General features: G+C 38.4%; 1 protein-coding gene across 2 annotated transcripts in view; it reads left to right on the forward strand.

Moving 5' to 3' along the window:
- Positions 1-23994, forward strand: part of CCNYL1 (cyclin Y like 1) — a 38608-nt gene that overhangs the window by 8868 nt on the left and 5746 nt on the right. Inside the window, exons 2-8 of one of the 2 annotated variants that reach the window (XM_070421984.1) lie at positions 5150-5224; positions 6777-6811; positions 11403-11503; positions 14590-14625; positions 19431-19482; positions 20572-20691; positions 23370-23536. In XM_070421984.1, coding sequence (XP_070278085.1) covers positions 5150-5224; positions 6777-6811; positions 11403-11503; positions 14590-14625; positions 19431-19482; positions 20572-20691; positions 23370-23536 — 586 coding nt within the window. The remainder of the gene's footprint in view (positions 1-5149; positions 5225-6776; positions 6812-11402; positions 11504-14589; positions 14626-19430; positions 19483-20571; positions 20692-23369; positions 23537-23994) is intronic. The other variant, XM_070421985.1, reaches the window with a different exon arrangement.

Below are 23994 nucleotides of genomic sequence, written 5' to 3' on the forward strand. Positions count from 1 at the left end.
ACCTTTGTGATAGTGAAAACAGTGTAGTCTCGTTTATCAGTCTCCTTAGGCTCCAGGGAAAACAGTTAATGGAGAGTACAGAAATACTGTGTGTGTATGAGTTTCTGTCTAATGGCTTAAATATCCATTCTATCAAATAGCGATGCAGTATTTGTCATTAGCAAAAAGTACAAGTTATATATAAAATGGTTTTAGGCTATAAGCAAAATAATTTATAAAAGTCTCATGCGAATTGACAACATTAGGTCTCTAATGGGTACAATACATACAGTACCAATACATATAAATGATAGGCAGCTCACCAAAGTGGAAATAGCACTGTTAACTGTGGCCAACCTATAATCAAAGAAATGCAGATTAGAGAGACCATGAGATTCCTCATTCACATCACTAGGACTTTTTTCACGTATCCAATGCTGGAGTAGGAGCTAAAACTAGTATGATTGGTGGCATTATACTCTAATATGCTGCCACCCTTTTTAGAAAGCAACTTTGTATTATATATTGAGCCATGAAAATGATCTAATCTTTTGGTCTAGTCATCTTATTTTGAAGACCTTTCCTACGGAGATTAAAAAAATTTGTTTTAAAAAACACCATATGTGTTATAAGAGTAGAACTTTGTAAGTACCTAAACCCCAATAGGAGATTGGCTAAGTAAATCCTGGGAATAACACGTTATGGGCCATTATGACATTAAACAGTAAATATGCTGCAATGAGGTAGAGATCGCTTGTAACACAATAGGAAATAAATTGTATACCGGTTACAGCTTTCTTTAAAAACAAAGTACATATAAGGAAATCAACTAATAGTAATGGTTGTGAGTATATGGGTAATTTTTATATTTTTTAAGTTTCAATTTTTAAATTTATTTAAAATATTTAGGAATATTTCCCCCTAAACAATATGCTTATATTAATGTATTGATTTTTTTCAATTTGGTTATTTTTATAGAAAAGGATATCGTCTTTTTAAAAAAATATTATTCTGTATTAGTTTCAGTTGTACAGCAAAGTGGTTAGTACCACTGCTTCATAAATACCCAGCTGGCCCCATACAATGCTATTGACTATATTCCCAATGCTGTAATCTACATTTCTGTGGCTATTTTGCAACTACCAATTTGTACTGCTTAATTCCTTCACCTTTTTTTAACCAACCCACCCCAATTCCTTTTGACTGCTGTCAGTCTGTTCTCTGTATCTGAGTCTGTTTTTATTTTGTTTGTTTATTTTGTTGATTAGATTCTACATATAGATGAAATCATATGGTATTTGTCTTTCTCTGATTGGCTTATTTCACTTAGCATAATACCCTCTTTCCATCCATGCTGTCTCAAAAGGTAATATTTCCTTCCTTTTTGCAGCTAAATAGTATTCCATTGTGTAAATGTACCACAGCTTTTTTTATTCACTCATCCACTGATGGGCCACTTGGGTTGCTTCCAAATGTTGGCTGTTTTAAGTAATGCTGCAATGAACATAGGGGTGCATATATTCTTTTGAATTAGTGTTTCAGGTTTCCTCAGATATATTACCAGAAGTGGAATCACTGGATCATAAGCAGTGCCATTTCTAATTTTTTGAGGAACCCCCCACACTGTTTTCTATAGTGGTTGCACCAGTCTGCGTTCTAACCAACAGTGCACGCACGAGGTTTCTCTTTTTTCCATATCCTTGCCAATACTTGTTTGCTGATTTATTGATGATAGCCAGCCATGCTGACAGGTATGAGGTTATATGGGTAATTTTTAAACAAAGCATTATGTTGGCTCTTACAAATTTTGGTTTATGATATCTGTTAAAGGAGTGAGCAAATGGCTTTTACCTGTTCCCACCTTCAGTGTGATCATCCGTGCTGCTGATTAACCAGGTCTCTTTTAGTTGGGAGTTGAAGGAAATCTATTGCAAAATAGCTTAAATTTTTAAAAAAGTATTGGCTTATATAACCAGAATTTACAGAATAAAAATCTTGATCCAGGAATTAAATTATTTTCTCAGAACTTGTCTCAGTTCTGCTCTCCTGTTGATCTCTACTGTAAAGTCTTCTTCCTCATGATGGAAAAGGGAGCATCACAACTCCAGTCCAGCTAAGGATCCTGAATACAGCTCTGTCTTTCTCCTTTGGTTCTTGGGAGGTCCCAGGGCAGCTGTGATTGGTTGGCCAGCCCTGGGGCAGGAGCCCACTCTGGAACTCTTTGTGTAGGGTAGCGGGATTCCCATATTTTTTCTTTTTCTTTTTTTAAAAAAATATATTTTATCGATTTTTTACAGAGAGGAAGGGAGAGAGAGAGTTAGAAACATCGATGAGAGAGAAACATCGATCAGCTGCCTCCTGCACACTCCCTACTGGGGATGTGCCCGCAACCAAGGTACATGCCCTTGACCGGAATCGAACCTGGGACCCTTCAGTCCGCAGGCTGATGCTCACCGAGCCAAACCGGCTAGGGCCCCATATTTTTTCTTGTCACGTGGGTTAGTTTTGCTTTTTTTCCTACATGTTGTCTTTTTTTATCCCAGCCTTCATGATTTTGCATGTGTGTGTGTGTGTGCGTGTGTGCGTGCGTGCGTGTGTGTGTGTGTGTGTGTGTGTGTGTTTAAGCCTCCTCCTTCTTTGATTACGGTACTTTTCCTGGACTTCCTAATAAAAATTTTAGGTCCTGGCCAGGTAGCTCAGTTGGTTAGAGCGTCATCCCGATATGCCAAGGTTACCGGTGTTCAATCCCCAGTCAGGGCACATACAAAAATCAAACAAAGAATGCATAAATAAGTGGAACAACAAATTGATGTCATTGGTTTCTCTCTCTCTCTCTCTCTCTCTCCCTCTCTCTCCCTCTCTCCCTCCCTTCTCCTCTCTCTCCTTCCCTTCACCCCTTTTTCTATCCCTCTCCCCCTTCTCTCGCTCTAAAATCAATCACTAAATTACTATTTTTTTTCTAAATTTAATGTTTTTAATATATTTTATTGATTTTTTACAGAGAGGAAGGGAGAGAGATAGAGAGTTATAAACATCGATGAGAGAGAAACATCAATCATCTGCCTCCTGCACACCCCCTACTGGGGATATGCCTGCAATCCAGGTATATGCCCTTGAGCGGAATCGAACCTGGGACTTTTTGGTCTGCAGGCCGACGCTCTTATCCACTGAACCAAACCAGTTAGGGCTAAAATATATTTTTATTGATTTCAGAGAGGAAGGGAGAGGGAGAGATAGAAACATCCATGATGTGAGAGAATCATGGATCACCTGCCTCCTGCACATCCCACGTTAGGGACCTAGCCTGCAACCCGGGCATGTGCCCTGACCGGGAATTGAACCTGGGACCCTTCAGTCTAAGGGCCGACGCTCTATCCACCTAGCCACACTGGTTAAGGCAATCAGTCACTAAATTTAAAAACCTTTATCATGTCATAGGCACTGATACATAATGTGGCTACTTCTGCAAACATTTCTGCTTATTTTTTAGGTTCAGATGCAATATATTTGCTTTATTTTTGGTAGGAAATAGTCCTGAATCCTTTCAGAAGCCTGAGGTTAGAGGCAGCTGTGGAAGTCTCTGCCTGTCACTTTGTCAACTGAATTAATTTATTTTTCAAGTAGCTAACATTGTCTCATTTTTTAAATATGTGGGAAAAAGTCTTTAAAATAACTTTATGGGCTTTTTACATAAAAATGTTTAATAGAAGTTCCAGAAGCAGTTTAATAAACTTGAAGGAATTTCCTTAAAAAACAAAGCAGTTGGTTTCGCTCTATAAATTTCCAGTGCTGGCAGTACCAATAAAATGAATGGTTCAGATTCCTGTTAAACCAGGAAGTCCCAAATTATGTTTGTGCAAGATTATAACTGTATTACTTGGAGGGTAAAGGTATTCTAGTTAGATAAATTTGTGAAATGCTGTTAGACATTATTCATTATTGGACTGATTAGTTTTTAACATAGCAGTGTGCATTTTGATTCCCTGAGTAACAGTGTTATAGTGTATTTAGATTTGACCACCAAACATCCTTTTAAAAAATAGAACCGTTATTATGTGGTTAGAGAAATACTGCCTTAACCATTCCTCTTATCAGGATGTTGGTCCACTTTCTTATAAGATCGGTTAAGTGGTTTGAGTTGGACATTATTGAGTACTATAGGGGATTTATTTTTTGTTTGTTTTAATGACAACTTTATTATTTTGTATGGTGGCAAACTTTGTTTAATGGAAATGTAAGTACCTTTTTTGTATTCGGGCTGAAATAGATTATCCCACCTTGGTGCAAGGTGGACTGCAGTCAGACCTACACTTACATAGGTACAGCACAGTTTTTTTTTTTTTACAAGCAGCCCTATGACCAGCTCCAGAAAGTATTCTTATTGAAGCCCCACAATAATTATGTGGCATAGAAGGAAGAAGTAAAACTTTTTAGCTTTGGAAATTGAGGGCAAAACATTTAAAATCACTTTTATGAAAGTATTAAAAATCACTATCATGAAAGTGTTCCTATTGATTAGAACATTGAACTTTTATGCTTTCCTTTTAAATCTGCCATGATGAATAGCCCCCAAATAAACCACAGCTAACTAAATAAGTTCATTTGTTGAATAGAGTTAGAATTAGCTTAAATGTCTAACGAATATTTGCCAAAAACAACTCACTTGGTTTTGGCATATTTAATATATTGGTTGGTATCTGACAGTAACTGGCCACAGCATAATTTGCTTTTTGAGACTGTTCCTGGAATGTGCTGGTGATATCAGCATAAATGAGGGGACTATGTATTTTTAATCGATAAGTAGGAGGAAAGCACATATGATTCGTGTAAAAGTTGGATAAATTATTTAGGTGCAAGTTTTTTAAAAAGTCTAAGACACAGCCTGGTTTTATTCCAATGTATAAAATGATTCTATAGTTTTACATTTTTCCAGGAGAATTTTCATATTGTTGCCTTTACTAAAATTGGCTTGTTATCATTACTAACACTGTTAAAAGTGATTAATATTGATTAATATTCCAGGAGAATTTTCATATTGTTGCCTTTACTAAAATTGGCTTGTTATCATTACTAACGCTGTTAAAAGTGATTAATATTGTAGCTGTTTTTAAAATCATATGTTTTTCTACTCAACTAAATTAGCATGTCTTTTTCTCTTCTTTTTATACAGAGTTAGCTTTGGAATCAAACCCTTCTGACCATCCAAGGGCAAGCACAATTTTCTTGAATAAATCTCAAACGGATGGTAAGACAATATTTATTTCCTCCGAGAAGTTTGAAACTGTTTTTTGTTTTCGTATTAGAGAAAGTATTCAGTGAGAACTGGTAGCTATCTGTTTACACATTTTGCCACCTCTTTATCAACACAGTCAATTGGCTACATGATTTAGATGTGGCCTATTCCTCCAAACAGCTATGTCCTTCTCCCCTTGCTCCAAAGAGCATACGTTTTAAAGATGAGTGATAGGATTTAAGTCCCAGTTAGGTTTTCATTTTGAACAAATAAAAAAAAAATAAGTTTATATATGAAGATTGAATTTGTGATTTTTGCCCCACTTTATATAGTGCTCAACCAAATGATGCTATCTCACATCCAGATTCATGCTACTCAGAACTTTTAAGCTATTCAAAACTTTGTCATCATAATGTAATATTGTGCCAAGGTACATAGCCCTCTAGGGTTGCCCAGAAGGTTAGCCTCATCAGCAAGGGTACATTTCCTATGTCCTGCTTGTTTTAGGATAACCAGAACTGTAGGATTTTAACACTCCTGCTTGCCTGATTATACTCCTTTATGTTATGTTAAATCTAGTTTACTTTCTTAAAAAGCCACACATGACCAGTTTTTCAGTTGACTACCACAGCAGAAGTACAATAAGTGAGGTTTTTATTTTGTTTGAAGTGATGTAGCACAATAAAAAAATGGGGGTTTCTAACCTGCCTTTTCATGGTGTATGTGTATTTTGCCTGTCTTGAGCCAATCATTTTTGGTTAGAATTGCTGTATTTCTTAATTTCTTCCAGAGCCTTGGGCGGCTCACATGAGAGAAAGTGGCAATAGTAAAGGGAAAAACTACCCCATGCCCCTCTCTTCAGTCGTAAGGAATGTGTGTCTATGATGCCCATTCTACCATAAATGAGGAGTGTGGGAAACAACACTCTCTTTGGAGCTCTTGTTCTTCTGGCCTTTGTTAGAGCAAATCGATTTTGGGTGTTGTAGATATGTTCAATTAGGTTAGCACACATTTTTAAATTTAAATTTAAATAGATTACTTCCCATTTGAGTCACGACATTTATTTTTTAGTATGGTATTTTAGTGGATTACCAATAACTGGTCCAGGATGCTTCTGGGAGTGCTGGTGCAAATAGGGGTTAGTGCCTGGCCAGAAACTGGTTCTTAGAGCTGCCACTGTTAGATCCTGGTGATTCAAGTAAGGTGGGAATAAGTGTAGAATTAGAACTACTACTGGGTAGTTGTTCAGATGTGTAACAAGTACCATTTATTAGCGAAGTTTCTCACCTGGCCTGATTTGCTCTGCCTTTTCTTCTGTACATGGAAAGTCTTTCATTTGTACCTATTATAGAATATCTGTTAGGTCAAAAAGTAAAACTAAGTTTTTAGATTTACTTTGTGGAGCTCATCTTGCCAGGTGATTTAAATTATAATTTTTGTTAAAAATTATTTTTAAAATGGAATGGAATTTTGTATATTGGTAATCCGTAACATAATTAGCAACTTTTACTTTTCTATGGCATTTGTATCAGAATTGATCAGTTAATTTTTTTTTTATTCTTAGTGCGAGAAAAGAAGAAGAACAACTATGTAAACCATGTAAGTAAACAGTTGAAAAGTTAAGTAAGAAACTAACAGTTTGAAATAAAAATTGTGATGATTCCCAGAAAATATAATGGACCCAGTACCATTAGTATGGACATCTCTTTGTAGATTTTATAAATCTCTTTTGTTTTCATAATTATCAAATATGTATTCAGGAAGTCTTCAGGTTAGTAATGCTCATTTTTAAAGGGTTCTGACATTTAAGTTAAGTTTCAATAACATGGTTGTGGTTTAAAGATATACCTTATAATTTTTTGGCCTTAATTTTTAAATCTTATTTTTTTTAAAAAGTAACAAAAGTATAATAGCTAAGTTAATTTTTAGCACTATTTATTGACTTCCTGTCATAGCAGGTGAAACTTAGCTTTCTCTACCATGATCTTATTTCCCTCCTTCTGTTCCCTCAGCATGTTACATGGTTTTTATTAAAGAATCAGTGTTTACATTATTATGACTATACAAATATTTTTTACTGTTGAGCCTTATAGTTCTCTGGCTGTGCCACTTCCTTGGATACCCTTCATTCTTTTTCTCCAGTGTAACTGAAATCTAGGCACTTCTATACTTTTTCAGGGTAATCTAATCCCCCTCTTCCTAGCCAAGATTTTACATAGCCAAATGCAGTAAGTAGGCTGGATTCCCTGCTGCAAAGAAAGAACAAAACAAAACAAAACACAACCGCCACCACACACACATTTTCTGTAGCAATTTGACAAAGATGACCATCAGACAGAAATACTACATTTATGCTACATTAACTTAATACTTACTCATTTCTCTGTGTGTGGAATTAGTTTCCTGACTATATTCTCTTGCCTGTTTTCTAACAACAATTTTCCCTCCAAATGTTGTGACATTTGTCACCTGCCTATCAAAAATATTTTCCATCTGTTTTATTTTTATTTTTTGGAAACAACAGTCCTTAGCTTTCATCATCCCACTCTAGTATAAACTGGTTTTCCCTAGACCTGCTCTGTGCCTGTTTTCCTGGCATATCTCCTTGAAGTGATCTGAAATCTCACATTACTGCTGTCTTGTGTTGGATCCCCTATGTCCTCGATTCTATGTTCCCTCTGTCTTGTTATACTCCCTTGTTTCATTAGAGCACATTTCCCTTGGAAAGAGTACATAGGCAGAAGTTTTTAGAGATCTGGCCTTTCTGAAATGCCTCCTATTTGAAGTATAGAAGTAGGTTACAACTAATTTTTGCAGTTCCAAACCATTTCTACTGTTTTCTTATTTGCGGAGTTGCTCTTAAATCTGTTGACATTATATGATACATTGTATATTACAGTTTTAATCATTTCCCCCCATCCTTTTAGAAGCTTTTAGTACCTTCTGTTCCTGTAATTTGGAAATTTCATAAGTATGGTTTAGTTTGTTCCTTTTCATTTTTTTTGTGTGGCCGCTAAGCCTGCAGATCTTCACTTATGACAGTGAATTTAAAAATATATATATTTTCTGTATTTATTTTTTCTAGTATTTGTATTACTCAGAAGTTGGAACTCTTAGACCAGTATTCCTGCATGAATTTCTAACTTTTCCCCCCCTCTTATTTTCCATTTCTTCTTGTTCTACTTCCTAGAGATTTGTTTGACTTTATGCTCCAACCTTTCTATTTAATTCTTTGTTTTGTCTATCTTTTTATTTTTATTTTTAAAAATATATTTTATTGATTTTTTACAGAGAGGAAGGGAGAGAGAGAGAGAGTTAGAAATACCGATGAGAGAGAAACATCGATTAGCTACCTCCTGCACACCTCCTACTGGGGATGTGCCCGAAACCCAGGTACATGCCCTTGACTGGAATCGAACCCGGGACCCTTCATTCCACAGGCCGACGCTCTATCCACTGAGCCAAACCGGTTTTGGCTTGTCTATCTTTTTAATTTATTGAGTTCTCTTATATTCTGTCACTCTCTTTTTTTTTTATAGCATTAGTTTTTCCACCAAGGCAATTTTTTGTCTTTCTGAGGTTAAGAATTTTTTTTTTTAATATTTTCATTTGCTCTTGTATTTTGTCACTCCCATTAATTTCCTTCTTCCTGTTTCGATCTCTCTTGCTTGTTGGCTTTCCTCAGATGTGTGGTGGTCCCTGGCTGTATGTTAAGATGTAATTGGAAGCACCAGGAGTGAGCAGGACTTTTGTTAACTGATAGTCCTCATTGCAGGATTTTGGGATCAAGCCTCTGAATTTGGAACCAGCCTTTGGTTCTGTCAGATAAACTGGCTTTCTTATTCTTGTCCCAGCCACTATATATAGGCACCAAGTTTGTGCTGCTTCTGTTCTGCCATATCAGTTACCACTCCTTTATCTAGTCCTCAGCTTTCAAACATTAAAAATCACATGCTTTTTTCTCCTATATTGTGTATAACCTTTTTTTATGCCTTTAATTCTAATGAGATATCTCTGAAAGGAAGGGGAGAGGAAATAGATTTGTGGTCAGTCCATCATGTTTAACTTAGATTTGCACTTTAAATATAAGTTGTAGCCTGGCCGGTGTGAGTCAGTGGTTGAGTGTCAACCCATGAACCAGAAGGTTACCAGTTTAGTTCCCCGCCAGGGCACATGCCTGGGTTGTGGGTTTGATCCCCAGTAAGGGGTGTGCAGAAGACAGCCGATTGATGTTTATTCCTCATTAAAGTTTCTACCTCTCTACCCTCTCACTTCCTTTCTTGCTAAAAAAAAAAAAAAAAAAAAAATCATTAAAAAAAATAAATATAGGTTCTAAGTTTAAAGTTTTAATTCAATATAATGATATTAATTCAGAGAATATTTTTGGCTATACCTATAATTAGCATACTACACTTTTCTACTAAAGCCTTAATTAAGAATTCTATTTAAACCATGTACCCTGCCATATTGTCCCATTTATATGCAACATAGATGGAGCAGTTTTCATTAATGCAGAAAGTATTAGAAGTTTTTAAGTTAATTAAAAGTCCTTAATTCTTAATATTCACAACTTGTGAAAAAGTAGAAAAAAGTAAGTGGCTTTATTTTTTAATGGGTTAAGATGAGGCAGTGAGCACAATGGGTGGAAGCAGAATTTCAACAGGTACTTGACCTTTAATAGTAGGGTTTGGATTGTGACTTATTAGATTTCTAGGTATGATTATTTTTCTGGTCTTTGCCATTGAACCGTAGTCTACTTAGCAAGCCCTTCACTTTCTTGTAAAGATTGTCAAAGTCCATCTATTCTGTCATTAGTGTTAAATGAAGGTAAAGTATGACTCTTTGTCCCTGTCTATCCTAGTGACTAACTTTAATAATACCTATCAAAACTAAATTGTCAGTAGTGTTTTGGCTGTTTAATTTTCTTTCTTTTTTTTTTTTTGTATTTGCATTTTTTTTTTTATGTTTATCAGTGTAGTGTATTTGAGGTTGTAGGCCAGCAACAGTAAGGCTTTAACCGTAAAGGACATTTGTCTTAAGTTTTCAAGCAACATAAGGGGAAAGGAACCTGCTGGCGCCAGTGTATCCAGGCTTTGCTCAGAGTCTTAATTCTGCCACCCTGTAGTGAATATTAGATACTTGATCCTGAAAGTTTGAATAGTTGGGAGTAGGCCTGGAGTGATGAGCAAGTGTTGAATGTTCCCAAAAGTAAATTACATTAACTGCATAGCTTAAGTAACAGTTTTAGCTATAGTTAAAGCATTTCTAGTTTCAAGGAGAATTTGTCCCTCCAAATATTACTTTTCAAAAATGCACTCTCTGGAACTTTTGGTTAATAAGGAATAAGTGGCTTTGCAGTGAAACATCTGAAACAAGTGAAATGGTGTTTTATATAATATATAGATATTTCTGATTATTGGCTATTGGCAATTTTTAAATGTTCTGTATTTTAAAAGGCATCAACTAGATTTTGTCCCTACCCCATATTTTGAGTATTTGTGGGGCATACTGATGAGAAAGTATGGCAGCATGATAAAAACTATTTTATATTGATACAAGGAAGGAAGGCTCATCTGAATTAGTTTTTTTAAAATACAATAAAACCAAGCATATTAAAATTGTTGCTATTCTGTAATATTAGAGAATGCTACTTTTCTTTCAGCTACTTACAGTGATTGGGATTAGTTATTGGCCTTTAAGGAAGAGAATTGTCCTAACATAGTTTAGGCTATTTCAGTATTTGATTATTGCTGTATTATTGGGCTTTTTACAAATCAATGGTAATTCTAAAATAAATGGATACTTCTAAAGTGTTTTGAAGATAGCTTATTCTCTAGAGGGCCTCAAAAAAGTTCATTGTCACCTTTCCAATACCACTGCAGATAAATTCTAATTTGTATTTGTAGTTAAGATTTACCTTCCAGTTGTAATTAATTTCAAATAATTTTTCAAACACTAGTTGAACTTCTAATTTGTCTCAGATTCTGTGCTCAGCAGCTAGAGGTAGGAGAAGAGACAAGTCCTCCCTTCCCTAGAGAAGTTTCCTTTTTAATGAGGGGGATTCCCTGTAAGCAGTTCATGGAATATAAGAAGAATCTTAATGCTTGTTTGACATTTTAACCAAGGAAAAAACACACTTTTATAGGTTTAACTTACTGTGACATTTTCTTCTATTTCCCTTCCCCTTCAGGTATCTCCAGGGCACCTTACTAAAAAATATAGCTCATGCTCAACTATATTTCTAGATGACAGCACAGTCAGCCAGCCTAATCTTAGAACCACAGTACAATGGTGAGTACAACTAGGTTGCCAAGGGCTGAGTGACAGACCCCGTTATGCTAAAAGCATCCTAGCCACACATAATTTCAGTCATTTGATTGTCCTTTTTAGTGACCAGGTTAAGCAACTGATGCCAACTATATATTGATTTCAAGAACCTAAATATGAATTTTCAATTTTTATTTTAACCTTAGAGTGGATGGAAGAAAGGAAGGCCAGTTAGCAAATAAGAAATCCCAGAAAAATTACTTATCTTTACTTGATAACATTTCTGTTGTTAAGACATTGTTGAACATAATGAAAAGGAGAGGTGCTTTTTATTGGATGTTTCTAGGAAAAAAAGTATTTCTTTATGAGACATAGACCTAAAACAATGAGTACTACTTTGGAAGCTACTCTTGGAAGGAGGAACAGTTTGTCCCCTACTGGCACCAGAGTGTACGTGCATTTAAATTTAGTTGGATTTTGTCAGATTTTCCCCATTATACATTTTTCCCTCTGCACTATTTCTGTATAAAAATTCACTTCTCCTTTCTATCCCCCAAAGAGGGAGAAATGCATGAAATCAGTATATATCTCCAAGACCCTAAATCAATCCATGTATAAGAAAAATCACAACAGAAAAAAAATGAGAAAGGTGAAGTTTTGGAAACATAGCCATTGTCAGGTTTATACTTAAGCAAACATGGAACAGCGTGTCATGATGATGAAAACTATTCATATATTTCTGGGAGCACCACATAGTCCACAATTGGTGGAGATGCACTTTAAAAATACCCTAATATGAACCTTTCAAGCATATTTAAAAGGGAACTAAACCAAAACAGGATGTAGAGCTTCCTGACTCCCCACTGGAGCTGTCCAAGGAATATAATCAAAGTCTCCTTGGAATATGAGTGTTTATTTTCCAGAACACAGTTTGGGACATGCTGTCTGAAAATATTGATATCCTCATCCCTAATTTTATTTTTCAGTCTTAAAAATGTAATTAGCTCATAAATTTAATTTTGCTTCTAATGTACCAGCTTCTTTGCTAATTAAATTATCAGTACTTTTATTTTAATTAAAAATAGCAATTTCACAATCATAATAATAGAACTTCTCTTACTTATAACAATAGTTGAGATCAAATTGTGTTTTGGCAAAAATGGAGCCTCATCTCTCTAAAGTCCTGAGCTTTGGCACCTATTGAGTAATCACTGAATATTTTTATTCAGCCAAGGCACTAAATCATGAGTAAGAAACCACTTGACGTTGGCTGCATTCTGTAGATTCTTTTGAATTCAAAAGATTCTGATGTTACAGCATATAAAGATTAACCTTGCTCAGACAAGTAGGTTTCATACTTATTTCTCCAAATTAGTGTAATTTTTGAAAGTACAGTAAGTTTTAATTTGATCTCATTAAGTTTTGAAAATGATCATTCAGTACATTCATTATTGGTGAAATAAAGGTTGAGAAAATTAATAGAGCTACTTGACTTTTAGGGATGATTTTGAAAAATGTTTATCATGGGATAGTAGTACATTGTTCTCAATGGGGTGGGTGAGCCTTATTAGAATCACTTATGCAACTTTTTCCCAAAATATGTCTCTAAATCATGCATCTCCCCCCACTCCCTCAACACACACTCTCACTCTCCACTAGCCTTTTGATAAGCTGAGGAAGGCTGTGAGGCATGATTATATGAACAGAAGCATCCAGGGTGATTCTGATCATTTTATTTTATTTTTTCCATCACTGTTTATCTCCTCTAGGCCCTCTTCCCCCTCCGCCCATTCCCCTTCCCCCTGTAATCAGTAGGATATTTGGCATGATTATATGAGCAAAAGTATCCAGGGTGTTTCTGATCTTAACCCTGATTTCACGTGTTCCCAAACTTTACTGCACATTGCAGTCACCCGGGGAGCTTTAAAAAGAATCCCAAGCCGTTTAAATCAGAACATCTAGAGGTGGAAACAGGCAGTTTTTAAGGCTCCTCAGATGATCCCAGTGTACAGCTAAGCTTGGAAACCACTGCCTGGTTGGCCTGTAGGGGAAAGAGAACTGCTTCTAGTTATTGGTGGGACCTTGAGCAAGTCAGTTGTAAGCCTTGGTTCCCTTCTGTAAAATGGTTTGTTGAATTAAATGTTATCTAAGGTTCAGTGGTCATTTTCAGCTTTGAAATTTTATGCTTTGAATTCTGTGATTTTCAAATCAATTTGAAGATGAAACTGAAGCACTATAGAAGTATCCATCTTTGATGCTAACAATAGTATGAGCCTTTTTTACAAGTGCTAATATTATATAGACCTAGTTATAAAGTTCAGATTTGCCTTCCCTCAATTATTTTGAGCTTCATTTTAGACACTTGAGGACAAAGAGGAAAAGCATATAACTTAACCAAGAAAACCCCTTTGGTGTGTAGTACACAATATCTTTGAATAGCATACAGTTATTCAGTTAGGAATACAATAACTTACACAGTATCTGAGGATTTACATCTGCTCATTAATATTTCATTTTAGGCTACCTTGGTAGTAACTTATTAAATGTTACACTGTAGTATTATGCTGCATTGTTAGCACTGCTTATTTCAGGATAGACTGTTTATTTTGTGGGTTCTTATATTTGCTCTTAAGATTTTATTTGATATAGAGCACTTTATTTGCCTTTACAGAAATGATGGAAATGGGTGGTAGGGGGATAGTGAACTAAATAAACTGAAATGCAGAGCCTAACAACCTTCTTTAAAAAGCACAAAAACTATTGTATAGCTTAAATTGAAGCATGTGCACAAATATAACTTGTACAGAATGAAAGGTTCTATGGGTGAAAGGGCAAATGATGGGAAATATGTAATAACTTATATATTATAATAATCAACCCAAACATGTCTTCTAACAGCATATTACTTCGAATTTTGGTTTTCCTGTTTTTGCTAAAAGCCAAAGAACTAAAATAAGGGGGAAAGTACCCATATGGATACTGTTCTGAATGAGGATTTCAAGGCCACTGGGCATCTGGGAAGGTCTTCCCCTACTCTAACCCCTTTTTAAAAATGTGTTCATACCTAACATATTAAAATTACAATTGTTACAATTTTTTTTCCTCCACAGTGTGACGTTAGCAATATATTACCACATAAAGAACAGGTGAGTTTAAAAACCTGTCTTGTTATTCTCGCAGTAAATTTACAAGCTATCAAGTTTAGTGTTAGGAAATAACTATAGACATTATTGGAGTGAACTGTAGAGTGCTTTTATTACATTATTGAAGTGAATCATTTGTTTTTGTCTTAGGACTCTTAACGCTTAAGTTATTGTGGATCCCAAAGAGTATTTGTTTGTATTAGAAATTAAAATTGAGAATTTAAAAATAAGTCCATTGTATGTTTAAACAGGATTTTTATAGCACTCTTGAAATTTTGAACTGGATATTTTTGTGCATTAGAAGATATTTAGCAGCATCCCTGGCCTCTCTATGCCTTCTACTCTATAGTTGCCAATAACAACCTCTCCTCAGTTCACATTGTGACACCAGAAAAATCTCTCCAGCCATGACCAAATGTCCCCTGGGGGACAAAATCACCCCTGATTGAGGACTATAGTATTAACATAATTATTTTTCGCAACAAAAAAATGAGTGGAAAGGGTGTCATTTATTTACATTTTTGCAAATCTATTTAATGTCTGGCTTACTATAAGACAGATGATTTTCATGTATGCTCTGTCTTCAATCATTTGCAATTACTTCAATCATTTGTTTTGAAAAACCAACATGAAGAAGACCCAGTCTCATGTAGTTGTATAGGTACAAAATTGTGTGTTTCTAAAGCCTTCAAATAATTGTGGGTATTCTTTGATACCATGCCAAAGGTCCATAAGTGCTGGACTAATTCCATTAGTTACAATGTAATTTAAAATCATATCCACTAACTTATAGTAGGTAATTTGTTAAATTAATACCCATTGATCTATCTTGTATGTTTTTTTTGTGGGGTTTTTTTGTTGTTTTTTTTTTTTAAAAAATATGTTTTATTGATTTTCTACAGAGAGGATGGGAGAGGGATAGAGAGTTAGAAACATCGATGAGAGAGAAACACCGATCAGCTGCCTCCTGCACGCCCCCCACTGGGGATGTGCCCACAACCAAGGTACATGCCCTTAACTGGAATCGAACCTGGGACCCTTGAGTCCGCAGGCCGACGCTCTATCCACTGAGCCAAACTGGTTCTGGCTATCTTGTATGTTTAATGAATGTTTTATTTGCACATGATTTTATTATAATACTAGAGGCCCAGTGCACAAAAATTTGTGCACTCGGGGGGGGGGGGGGAAGGGGGGCCCTCAGCCCGGCCTGTGCCCTCTCGCAGTCTGGGACCCCTCAGGAGATAACGACCTGCTGGCTTAGGCCTGCTCCCGGGTGGCAGAGGGCAGGCCCAATCCCTAGGTGCAGCCCCTGGTCGAGCTCAGAGCAGGGCTGATTGGGGAGTTGGGGCGCCACCCCCTGTCATGCACAGAGCAGGGCGGATTGGGAGGTTGCGATGCCACCCTCAGTCATGCTCAGGGTATGGCTGATTGGGGGGTTGGGGCACCGCCCCCTGTCACACTCAAGGCAGGGTTGATGGGGAGGTTGCGGCACCACCCCCTGTCACGCACAGAGCAGGGCCAATCAGGGGATTGGGGCGCTGCCCCTGTCACGCACAGAGCAGGGCCCATCAGGGGTGTTGGGGCTCTGTACCCCGTCACGCACAGAACTGCAGGGTGATCAGGGGGTTTGGGCGCTGCCCCCTGTCACGCTGATCTGGTGCCAGGAGGCCTCGAGGCTCCGCTGATACCGGTGCTGGGAGGCATATTACCCTTTTACTATATAGGATAGAGGCCTGGGGGCCAGCTGGTTTGCCCTGAAGGGTGTCCTGGATCAGGGTGGGGGTCCCCACTGGGGTGCCTGGCCAGTCTGGCTGAGGGGATGGATGATGGTTGTTTGCAGCTGGTCACACACCCTTCAGGGTGGGGGTCCCCACTGGGGTGCCTGGCCAGTCTGGGTGAGGGGCTGAGGGCTGCTTTCAGGCTGACGGTTGTTGATTAAAGCTCCCAATGGCTCCTTTTTTTTTATTTTATTCTGGGCCAGCTTTAGCTCTGGCTCTAGCTCTGAGAGCAGGTATCTGGTTTGTTTCGGTTCTATAATCGAAACAATGTATAACTCCAGCTCTGAGATCCCGGCCTATATTTGTTAGAATGTTTCAAACTGCCAGCTCAGAGGCCTGTGAGTCAGGCGGGGAACTTGCAGGCTGCAGTCACTGGAGCAAGCAAGCCTCCCTGTTCGCTTCAGTGCATGGCTGCCGGCCGCCATCTTGGCTGACAGTTAATTTGCATAAGGATATGCTGATTAGCCAATGGGAAGGGTAGCGGTCGTACGCCAATTACCATGTTTCTCTTTTATTAGTGTAGATTATGTATTGGTTATTTGGAAAGTATTGGTTCACATTTCTTTATAAAGTGGCAAAAGCTCACTTTTGTTAGTATCACCACCAATCTTAAGTATTGAAAAGCTGTCAAGCTCACAAAAGAAGGTACATATTTTCCCAAATGCTGACTTTTAGCTTGAGAGCTTGAATTGTGTCATTGGCAACAAACATACAAATTATTTTCCTTGAAGTGCCAGGCTCATTTTTTGTTTTTGAGAGAATGATAGTTGTACTATCAAATAAAGATGTTATTCTATGAAAAAAAAAGGCTTCTTCAGCTCACAACTAAGTCAGAAGTGCTTTTCCTTAACACAACCACATTTTAGAATGCAAAAGTGCTTAATGCATACTTTCCATTTATTCAAAATATAAGGAGAATGATCAAAGTTTAATAACACTACAAATTTTTACTGCTTTATCAAGGATGTTCTTAAGCAAAGCAGTTTTTTTTTCAACTGCAAGTGGCGGTGAAGAATAGAATGACTACTAGTATAGTGTGGTTCCACTTCCTTGATTCATGCTCAGAAATCAGTTTTACTCACTTTTGCTTTTATACAATCACTAGAGGCCTGGTGCACGGATTCGTGCACATTGAAAGGAAATTAATCAGAAGGTGGCTGATGGGGCGGGACTGGGCAAGATGGCCGGACACGCCCTGGAGCCAACCTGCCACGGTCCCTCCCTGGCCGGCTGCCCCTGGGGTGGCGCCGGGCTCGAAGGGCGTCTGCGGTCTGCGGAGTGAACAGGGTCCCTCCAGCAGGTGTGGTCCCTCAACCTGGCCTGCGGGGATCGGATCGAAACCAGCAGTCTGACATCCTCCGAGGGGGCCTGGAGTGTGAGAGGGTACTCTGCAAAGTTGCTGTCACTTGGCAGCTCCTGCATTGAGCGTCTGCTCCCTGGTGGTCAGTGCATGTCATAGCTACCGGCTGGTCGCTCAGCTTTTTATATATATAGATAGAAGATTGCAAATGTCAGAAAAAAGGCAGGCACTGCCTTAATATTCCTATAAAAACGGTTTTGGCCCTGACCAGTTTGGCTCAGTGGCTAGAGCGTCGGTCTGTGGACTGAAGAGTCCTAGGTTCGATTCCGGTTAAGGGCCTGTACCTTGGTTGCCGGCACATCCCCAGTAGGCGCTGTGCAGGAGGCAGCTGATCGATGTTTCTCTCATCAGTGTTTCTAACTCTCTATCCCTCTCCCTTCCTCTCTGTAAAAAATCAATAAAATATATTAAAAAAACAACAAACGGTTTTGACCTCATGGGCTTCCTGAGAAGGAAAGGTTCTAGGGGAACCCCAGAGGCCTACAGAATATACTTGGAGCACCACTCTTTAAATGAGCAGAGTGTATTAGTGTGGTGAACATTTAAATCAAAAGACTAGTCACTTTTAAAATAAAAAGGCAAATTTTTAACTTAAACTATTTAAGAGACAAGAAATACATAATAACAATCCTATATAATAAAAGCCTAATATGCGAAGTGTCCGACCATTCGTTCGACCGTTCAACCAGTCGTTATGATGCGTACTGGCCACCAGGGGGCAGACGCTCTGACTGGTAGGTTAGCTTGCTGCTGGGGGTCTAGCCCAGGGGTCCTCAAACTACAGCCCGCGGGCCACATGCAAATACAAATATTGTACTTGTTCCCGTTTTGTTTTTTTACTTCAAAATAAGATATGTGCAGTGTGCATAGGAATTTGTTCATAGGTTTTTTTTAAAACTATAGTCCGGCCCTCCAACGGTCTGAGGGACAGTGAACTGGCCCCCTGTTTAAAAAGTTTGAGGACCCCTGGTCTAGCCGATTGGGAATGGGTGAGACGGGACTGACACGCCCTGGAGCCTTCCTGTGTTCCCTCCCTGGCCCCCATCGTGCACCAGTAGGGTCCCTTGGCCTGGCCTGCACCCTCTCGCAATCCCCGACCCCTCGGGGGATGTCAGAGAGCCGGTTTTGATCCCCGCAGGCCAGCAGGGCGGGACTGGGACTTGGCAAGATGGCCAGACACGCCCTGGAGCCAACCTCCCATGGTCCCTCCCTGGCCTGCCACACCTGGGGTGGCGCTGGGGCTGGAAGGGTGTCTGTGTATAAGAAACTAGTAAGAGAAAAAGAAAGGGAAAAACATGACTCATATTCACATGAATTAAAATTCTAAGGACGACATTGTCTACTACTACTGCATTATAAAATGTTTGTGTGTGTTACATTGTGAGGTCAGAGGAGTCAAATGTGTTTGGTTCACTAGCATTGCCGTTAGGGAGGGTCAGTGCTTATTAAGGCAACTCTAGCTGGCCATCATAGAAATGATTTCACAGAATTTGATATGCTGAGTAAAGAGATCAGAAAACCCCCTTACCAAATCCAAGAGAAGAATTTGTAAAACTGCTTTATTGAAGGTTAAGCTTCTCCCTCTACCCGTCTCTACTCCCAGCAGTTGTGTTGCTAAGATATTATCAATTTCTGAATTAATTTAAAAAAACCATATTCTTATTTTTTAGAGATGCAAATAGATCCTTGGATATTTTCGATGAGAGATCACATCCACTCACAGTAAGTCAGTTTTATATTGAAGTTGTATTTTTCTCTCATACAGTTGTGTTTATTTCATGCTGATTTGCTTTGAAATTAATTACTAAAAGAAAATTACTCCCAGGTTGAAGTCAAAGTCATCTTCTTTTAAATCCTTTTCCCCACCCCATGTTGTATCTAATTACTTTACAAAAGAAGTGTTTTATAAGGGATATGTCAGTAAGAACTGAGTTGCAGCTTTGTATAATTAGTGAGCTAAGATAAGTAAATGGATCCAAAAAACCCCAAAGGGTATCTTTGTAAAAGATAATTTCCAGTAGCATCAAACAATATAAATATTTGTAAATAAACTTAATAGAGATGTTAACATCTCTATGAAGAAAATTAAATAACTATTTAAATTTTAAGTTAATTAAAAAGACAAATACTTTCAAATTCACTACTTCAGATGCTCTATAGCAGTATGTGGCTGGTGATTACTGTATAAGGCAGTACAACCTTAGACCTGGTTACAGGAAACAAAATTATTTTCAGAGTTGATTGCAGAGAAGCATGACATGATGATCAAGACTTTTGAGCTTAAAAATAACTTACATTTAAATAAAATTCTTTAGCAGAAAGGTAGAAGGAAAACAAATAAATTATCTGAGGTTGTGCCTATATTTTTCTTTAATGAATGGTGGTGGTGAGTATTGAATCACTATTATTTTTTAAGATCCCATTGTTTATATATAAATGACTAAAATATGTCATGCCCTAGCTGGTTTGGCTCAGTTTAATAGAGTGTTGGCCTGCGAACTGAAGGGTCCTGGGTTCAAGTCTGGTCAAGGGCACATGCCCGGGTTGTAGGCTCGATCCCCAGTTGGGGGCATGCAGGAAGCAAACCGATCAATGATTCTCTCACATCATTGATGTTTCTATCTCTCTCTCCCTCTCCCATCCTCTCTGAAATCAATAAAAATATATTTAAAAAAATTAAAAAAAGACATGTCACCCAATAAAAATGTTATTTTAAGGGACATGTGGGCACAAATAGAAGACCGCTATCATAAGAGCACTTAGGTATTTTTCTTCCCTGGATACTTATATTGCATTTTTTTCTCCTTTCAGCGAGAAACAGTTCCGGAGGAATATTTTAGGCATGATCCTGAACACAAATTTATTTACAGATTTGTTCGGACCCTCTTCAGTGCTGCACAGCTAACAGCTGAATGTGCGATAGTGACTTTGGTAAGATAGTTTTTCTTTCAGAAAGCATCTTTTCTGTCTTGTACACAGGGTATGGTTCTGTTTTTGAAATAAAAATAGGTTCCTGAAATGATCAAGACTTTATTAAGAGAAACCTATCAAAGGAAGTAAAATACACAAATTCAAGCTAAATAATCATGATTTAAAATGTTGCTATTGCTTTTCTCATCACAAACAATTGCTATTGAAAGCAGCCGGAGAAATTTGTTTTTCCTCTCCACACCTCAGGAGACACATGCACATGGAGTGCACACACTTGCACACATACAAGGTGTGCTGGTGGGGTAGAATGGGGCAATACAAACCATCTGGTCCCCAAGCAGGGACTGAATCAGTGTAGGTCTAAGTTGAGTCCCAGGTTGTATTCCCCAGGCAGTTCTAATATGTCCTGCTTGAAAACGATAGCTTTAAATTCTCTGTTCCTTGGATGATGGGTGTTAATCTATCCCTGCAGTCCTCTTGTGCCTGCCTTTGAAGTCGCCCAGGATTATAGTGCCAGTAGTACCTGAAAAGGCTTTGCTAGTTGCCTGCTAAGCTACAGCTGTGTGAGGACCTGAGTGTCATCCATACAAAATTCCTATGATAAGATTTTATCATTTGGAATAAGTCCTATTCTATTGAGAAGTGGTTAGAATTATATTACCCCTTCCTACAGCAAACCTAAAGAGAAAAGTCAACATCATGGTCTGGAAGGAAAGAATACTGAGGTCAAGGCCTCTTCCTTTAGTACCCTGTTAAGATTTTAGTGAGGCACTGGGTCAGACACAAGCCTCTTCATGGAGCTATCAACTGATTGGAGTGCATAGCACGTGCTGGAGAATGGCAGGAATGGTGCTTCCATGTAGAGAGCTAGGTAATACAGGAAGGGGAGCATCTGGGCTGGAAGAGGTGGGGGGAGTTCTTTTTAGACACATTAAGCTAGATGTACCTGTGAGACAGCAGGTGGCAGTGTCTGGTGATCATTTGAATATATGGAATTAGAGCATGAATCTGAGCTATAGGTAGGGAATCGAGAGTAACTGTCCAAATGCAGAGAAAGCATTAGCAGACAGAGTATTCTTCAAAAAGGTAAATGTGGGAACAGTGTTCTGCAGACATGGGATGGGATGGACTTCACTGATAGAAGAGTTAGCTTCAGTGAGAAGGGAAATGTCACTTCCACTGACACAGGAGGGCAAGTGGTGTGAATGAATGAATAATGGCACTTCCAAGTCTGCCAGTAAAGATGACAGGAAGTTGAGAGAATGCCAGTGTTGTGTAAGTGCCTCTGATACTTTCTATAAAGTAGAATTGAACCTTTCAAGGAGATTCGTTCTTAGAGTGCTGAGTTTTGGGGAATAAGTGCAGAATTTCACTAAGAACATATATTCAATAACCATTTGTTTTTGAAAACACAGTTGAGTTTGGAGAACATTGGCAAATCTGAGCTGTCAATCTGATAACTTTCAGACAGTAAACATACTCTTCTTTTTTTATTATTGATTTTTTACAGAGAGGAAGGGAGAGGGATAGAGAGTTAGAAACATCGATGGGAGAGAAACATTGATCAGCTGCCTCTTGCACACCTCCTATTGGGGATGTGCCCGCAGCCAAGGTACATGCCCTTGACCGCAATCGAACCTGGGACCTTCCAGTCTGCAGGCCAACGCTCTATCCACTGAGCCAAACCAGTTAGGGCTAAACGTACTCTTTAAAATTGGACTTTTTTCTTTTTGTCAAATAGCATAGTATATACTCTTCTGCAAAGCAACCTTTGAGGTAACAACAAATCACAGCTTACCTCTATAATCTTTACTCAGCCATTAACTTCTCTGAGTTCTTTGTAGAATAGACATTTAATGCATGTAAAAGAAGTCTCACAAGCTACCTGGCAGGTTTAGGAGTACCAGGGATACAGAGGCTGGCAGCTCTGTTACCACCTAGAATCCAACAGAATTGACACTAAGTTTCAGTTTATGTAAGACAGAGATGAATTTCACAAAAGGATCATGGAGATGTGAGCATTGGGGGATATGAGAAGGACTGTCCTTTGTATGCGTGTGTGTTCCTTATAAAAGGCACTAAAACAGGAAGACTTGACAGTTGTACAGTCCAGTCTTAAGCACACCTGCTTGTACTGCCTGTCCTGCTGCACCACACAGCAGCCACTGGGAGGCTCCATTGACCCAGTTTTTATTTTCAGCCTGTATCACAAAAGGACTAGTTACTGTGAAAAGAAGATCGAAATGTGCTCAGTATTATTAGGAATTTACATGTTCAAGTATTTTGAAAATCACCATATAACTACCAGCAGGTATGAAATAATGTATGTGGTAGGCACTCCAGTATTTATTGAGCAACTTGAATCTACACTGGGCCTATATATGCTGTCCTTTTCAAGTGGAGAAGGACAATGCATTTCTTCAGGAGGACCTTTGCTAAGATGTACATTCATTCCTGTGACCAAAAATTGAGCTGGAAATTTACATGGGTGAAGTAGGCAATAGAAGTATCTGATTTGCAACTGTGACGTGGCTTCTGGCTTTGGCTGGCCAAGCAGCCTCTGTAGAACCTAAGAATAAAAGACATGTTAAAAAATAGATGAAATCTGTCATTCCTAAGAGTTGTTATCACAGCACTTACACTGATCTGAAATCAAAGACAGTGCTCTACTTTTGCAGGTTTACTTAGAAAGACTTTTAACTTATGCCGAGATCGACATTTGTCCCACGAACTGGAAGAGAATTGTTTTGGGAGCTGTTCTTCTTGCCTCCAAGGTTTGGGATGACCAGGCTGTATGGAATGTGGACTACTGCCAGATCCTCAAGGACATTACCGTTGAGGACATGTGAGTTTGTAAGGTTTTGGTGAATTTTCTAACCAGTTTCCAATACCTCATTTGTTCCCATAAAGTTTATATGTTAAGAAATATTTGTAAAGGTTACTTTGTGCAGAGAACTGAAAGAGGCATAAAATTATAGACTTCTTTCTGTTTATACATCTGGTATAATAATTCATATTCCTCATTATTCATTAGGTCTTGATGTGTTGTTGTAATCCTAACTAATAAAGAGGGAACATGCTAATTGAGTGCCACGCCCTCAAAGATGGTGACGCCCACAGCCAATAAGGAAGGAATATGCAAATTGACTGCCACGCCCTCAAAGATGGTGGTGCCCAGTCCCCTCAGTCCCGTCAGGTTGGCAGGTGCATGGCAAGGCCGGGCCCGCCCGCCTCCGGAGTCCCCTAGTCCCCTAGGTGCCCCCAGCCGCCCAGGGCCAGCCCAAGGCGCAGGCAAGCCTTGGA

Source organism: Myotis yumanensis, unplaced genomic scaffold, assembly GCF_028538775.1.
Source record: "Myotis yumanensis isolate MYYU_CA2020_CCGP unplaced genomic scaffold, mMyoYum1.0.hap1 SCAF_8, whole genome shotgun sequence".
Classification (NCBI taxonomy): domain Eukaryota; kingdom Metazoa; phylum Chordata; class Mammalia; order Chiroptera; family Vespertilionidae; genus Myotis; species Myotis yumanensis.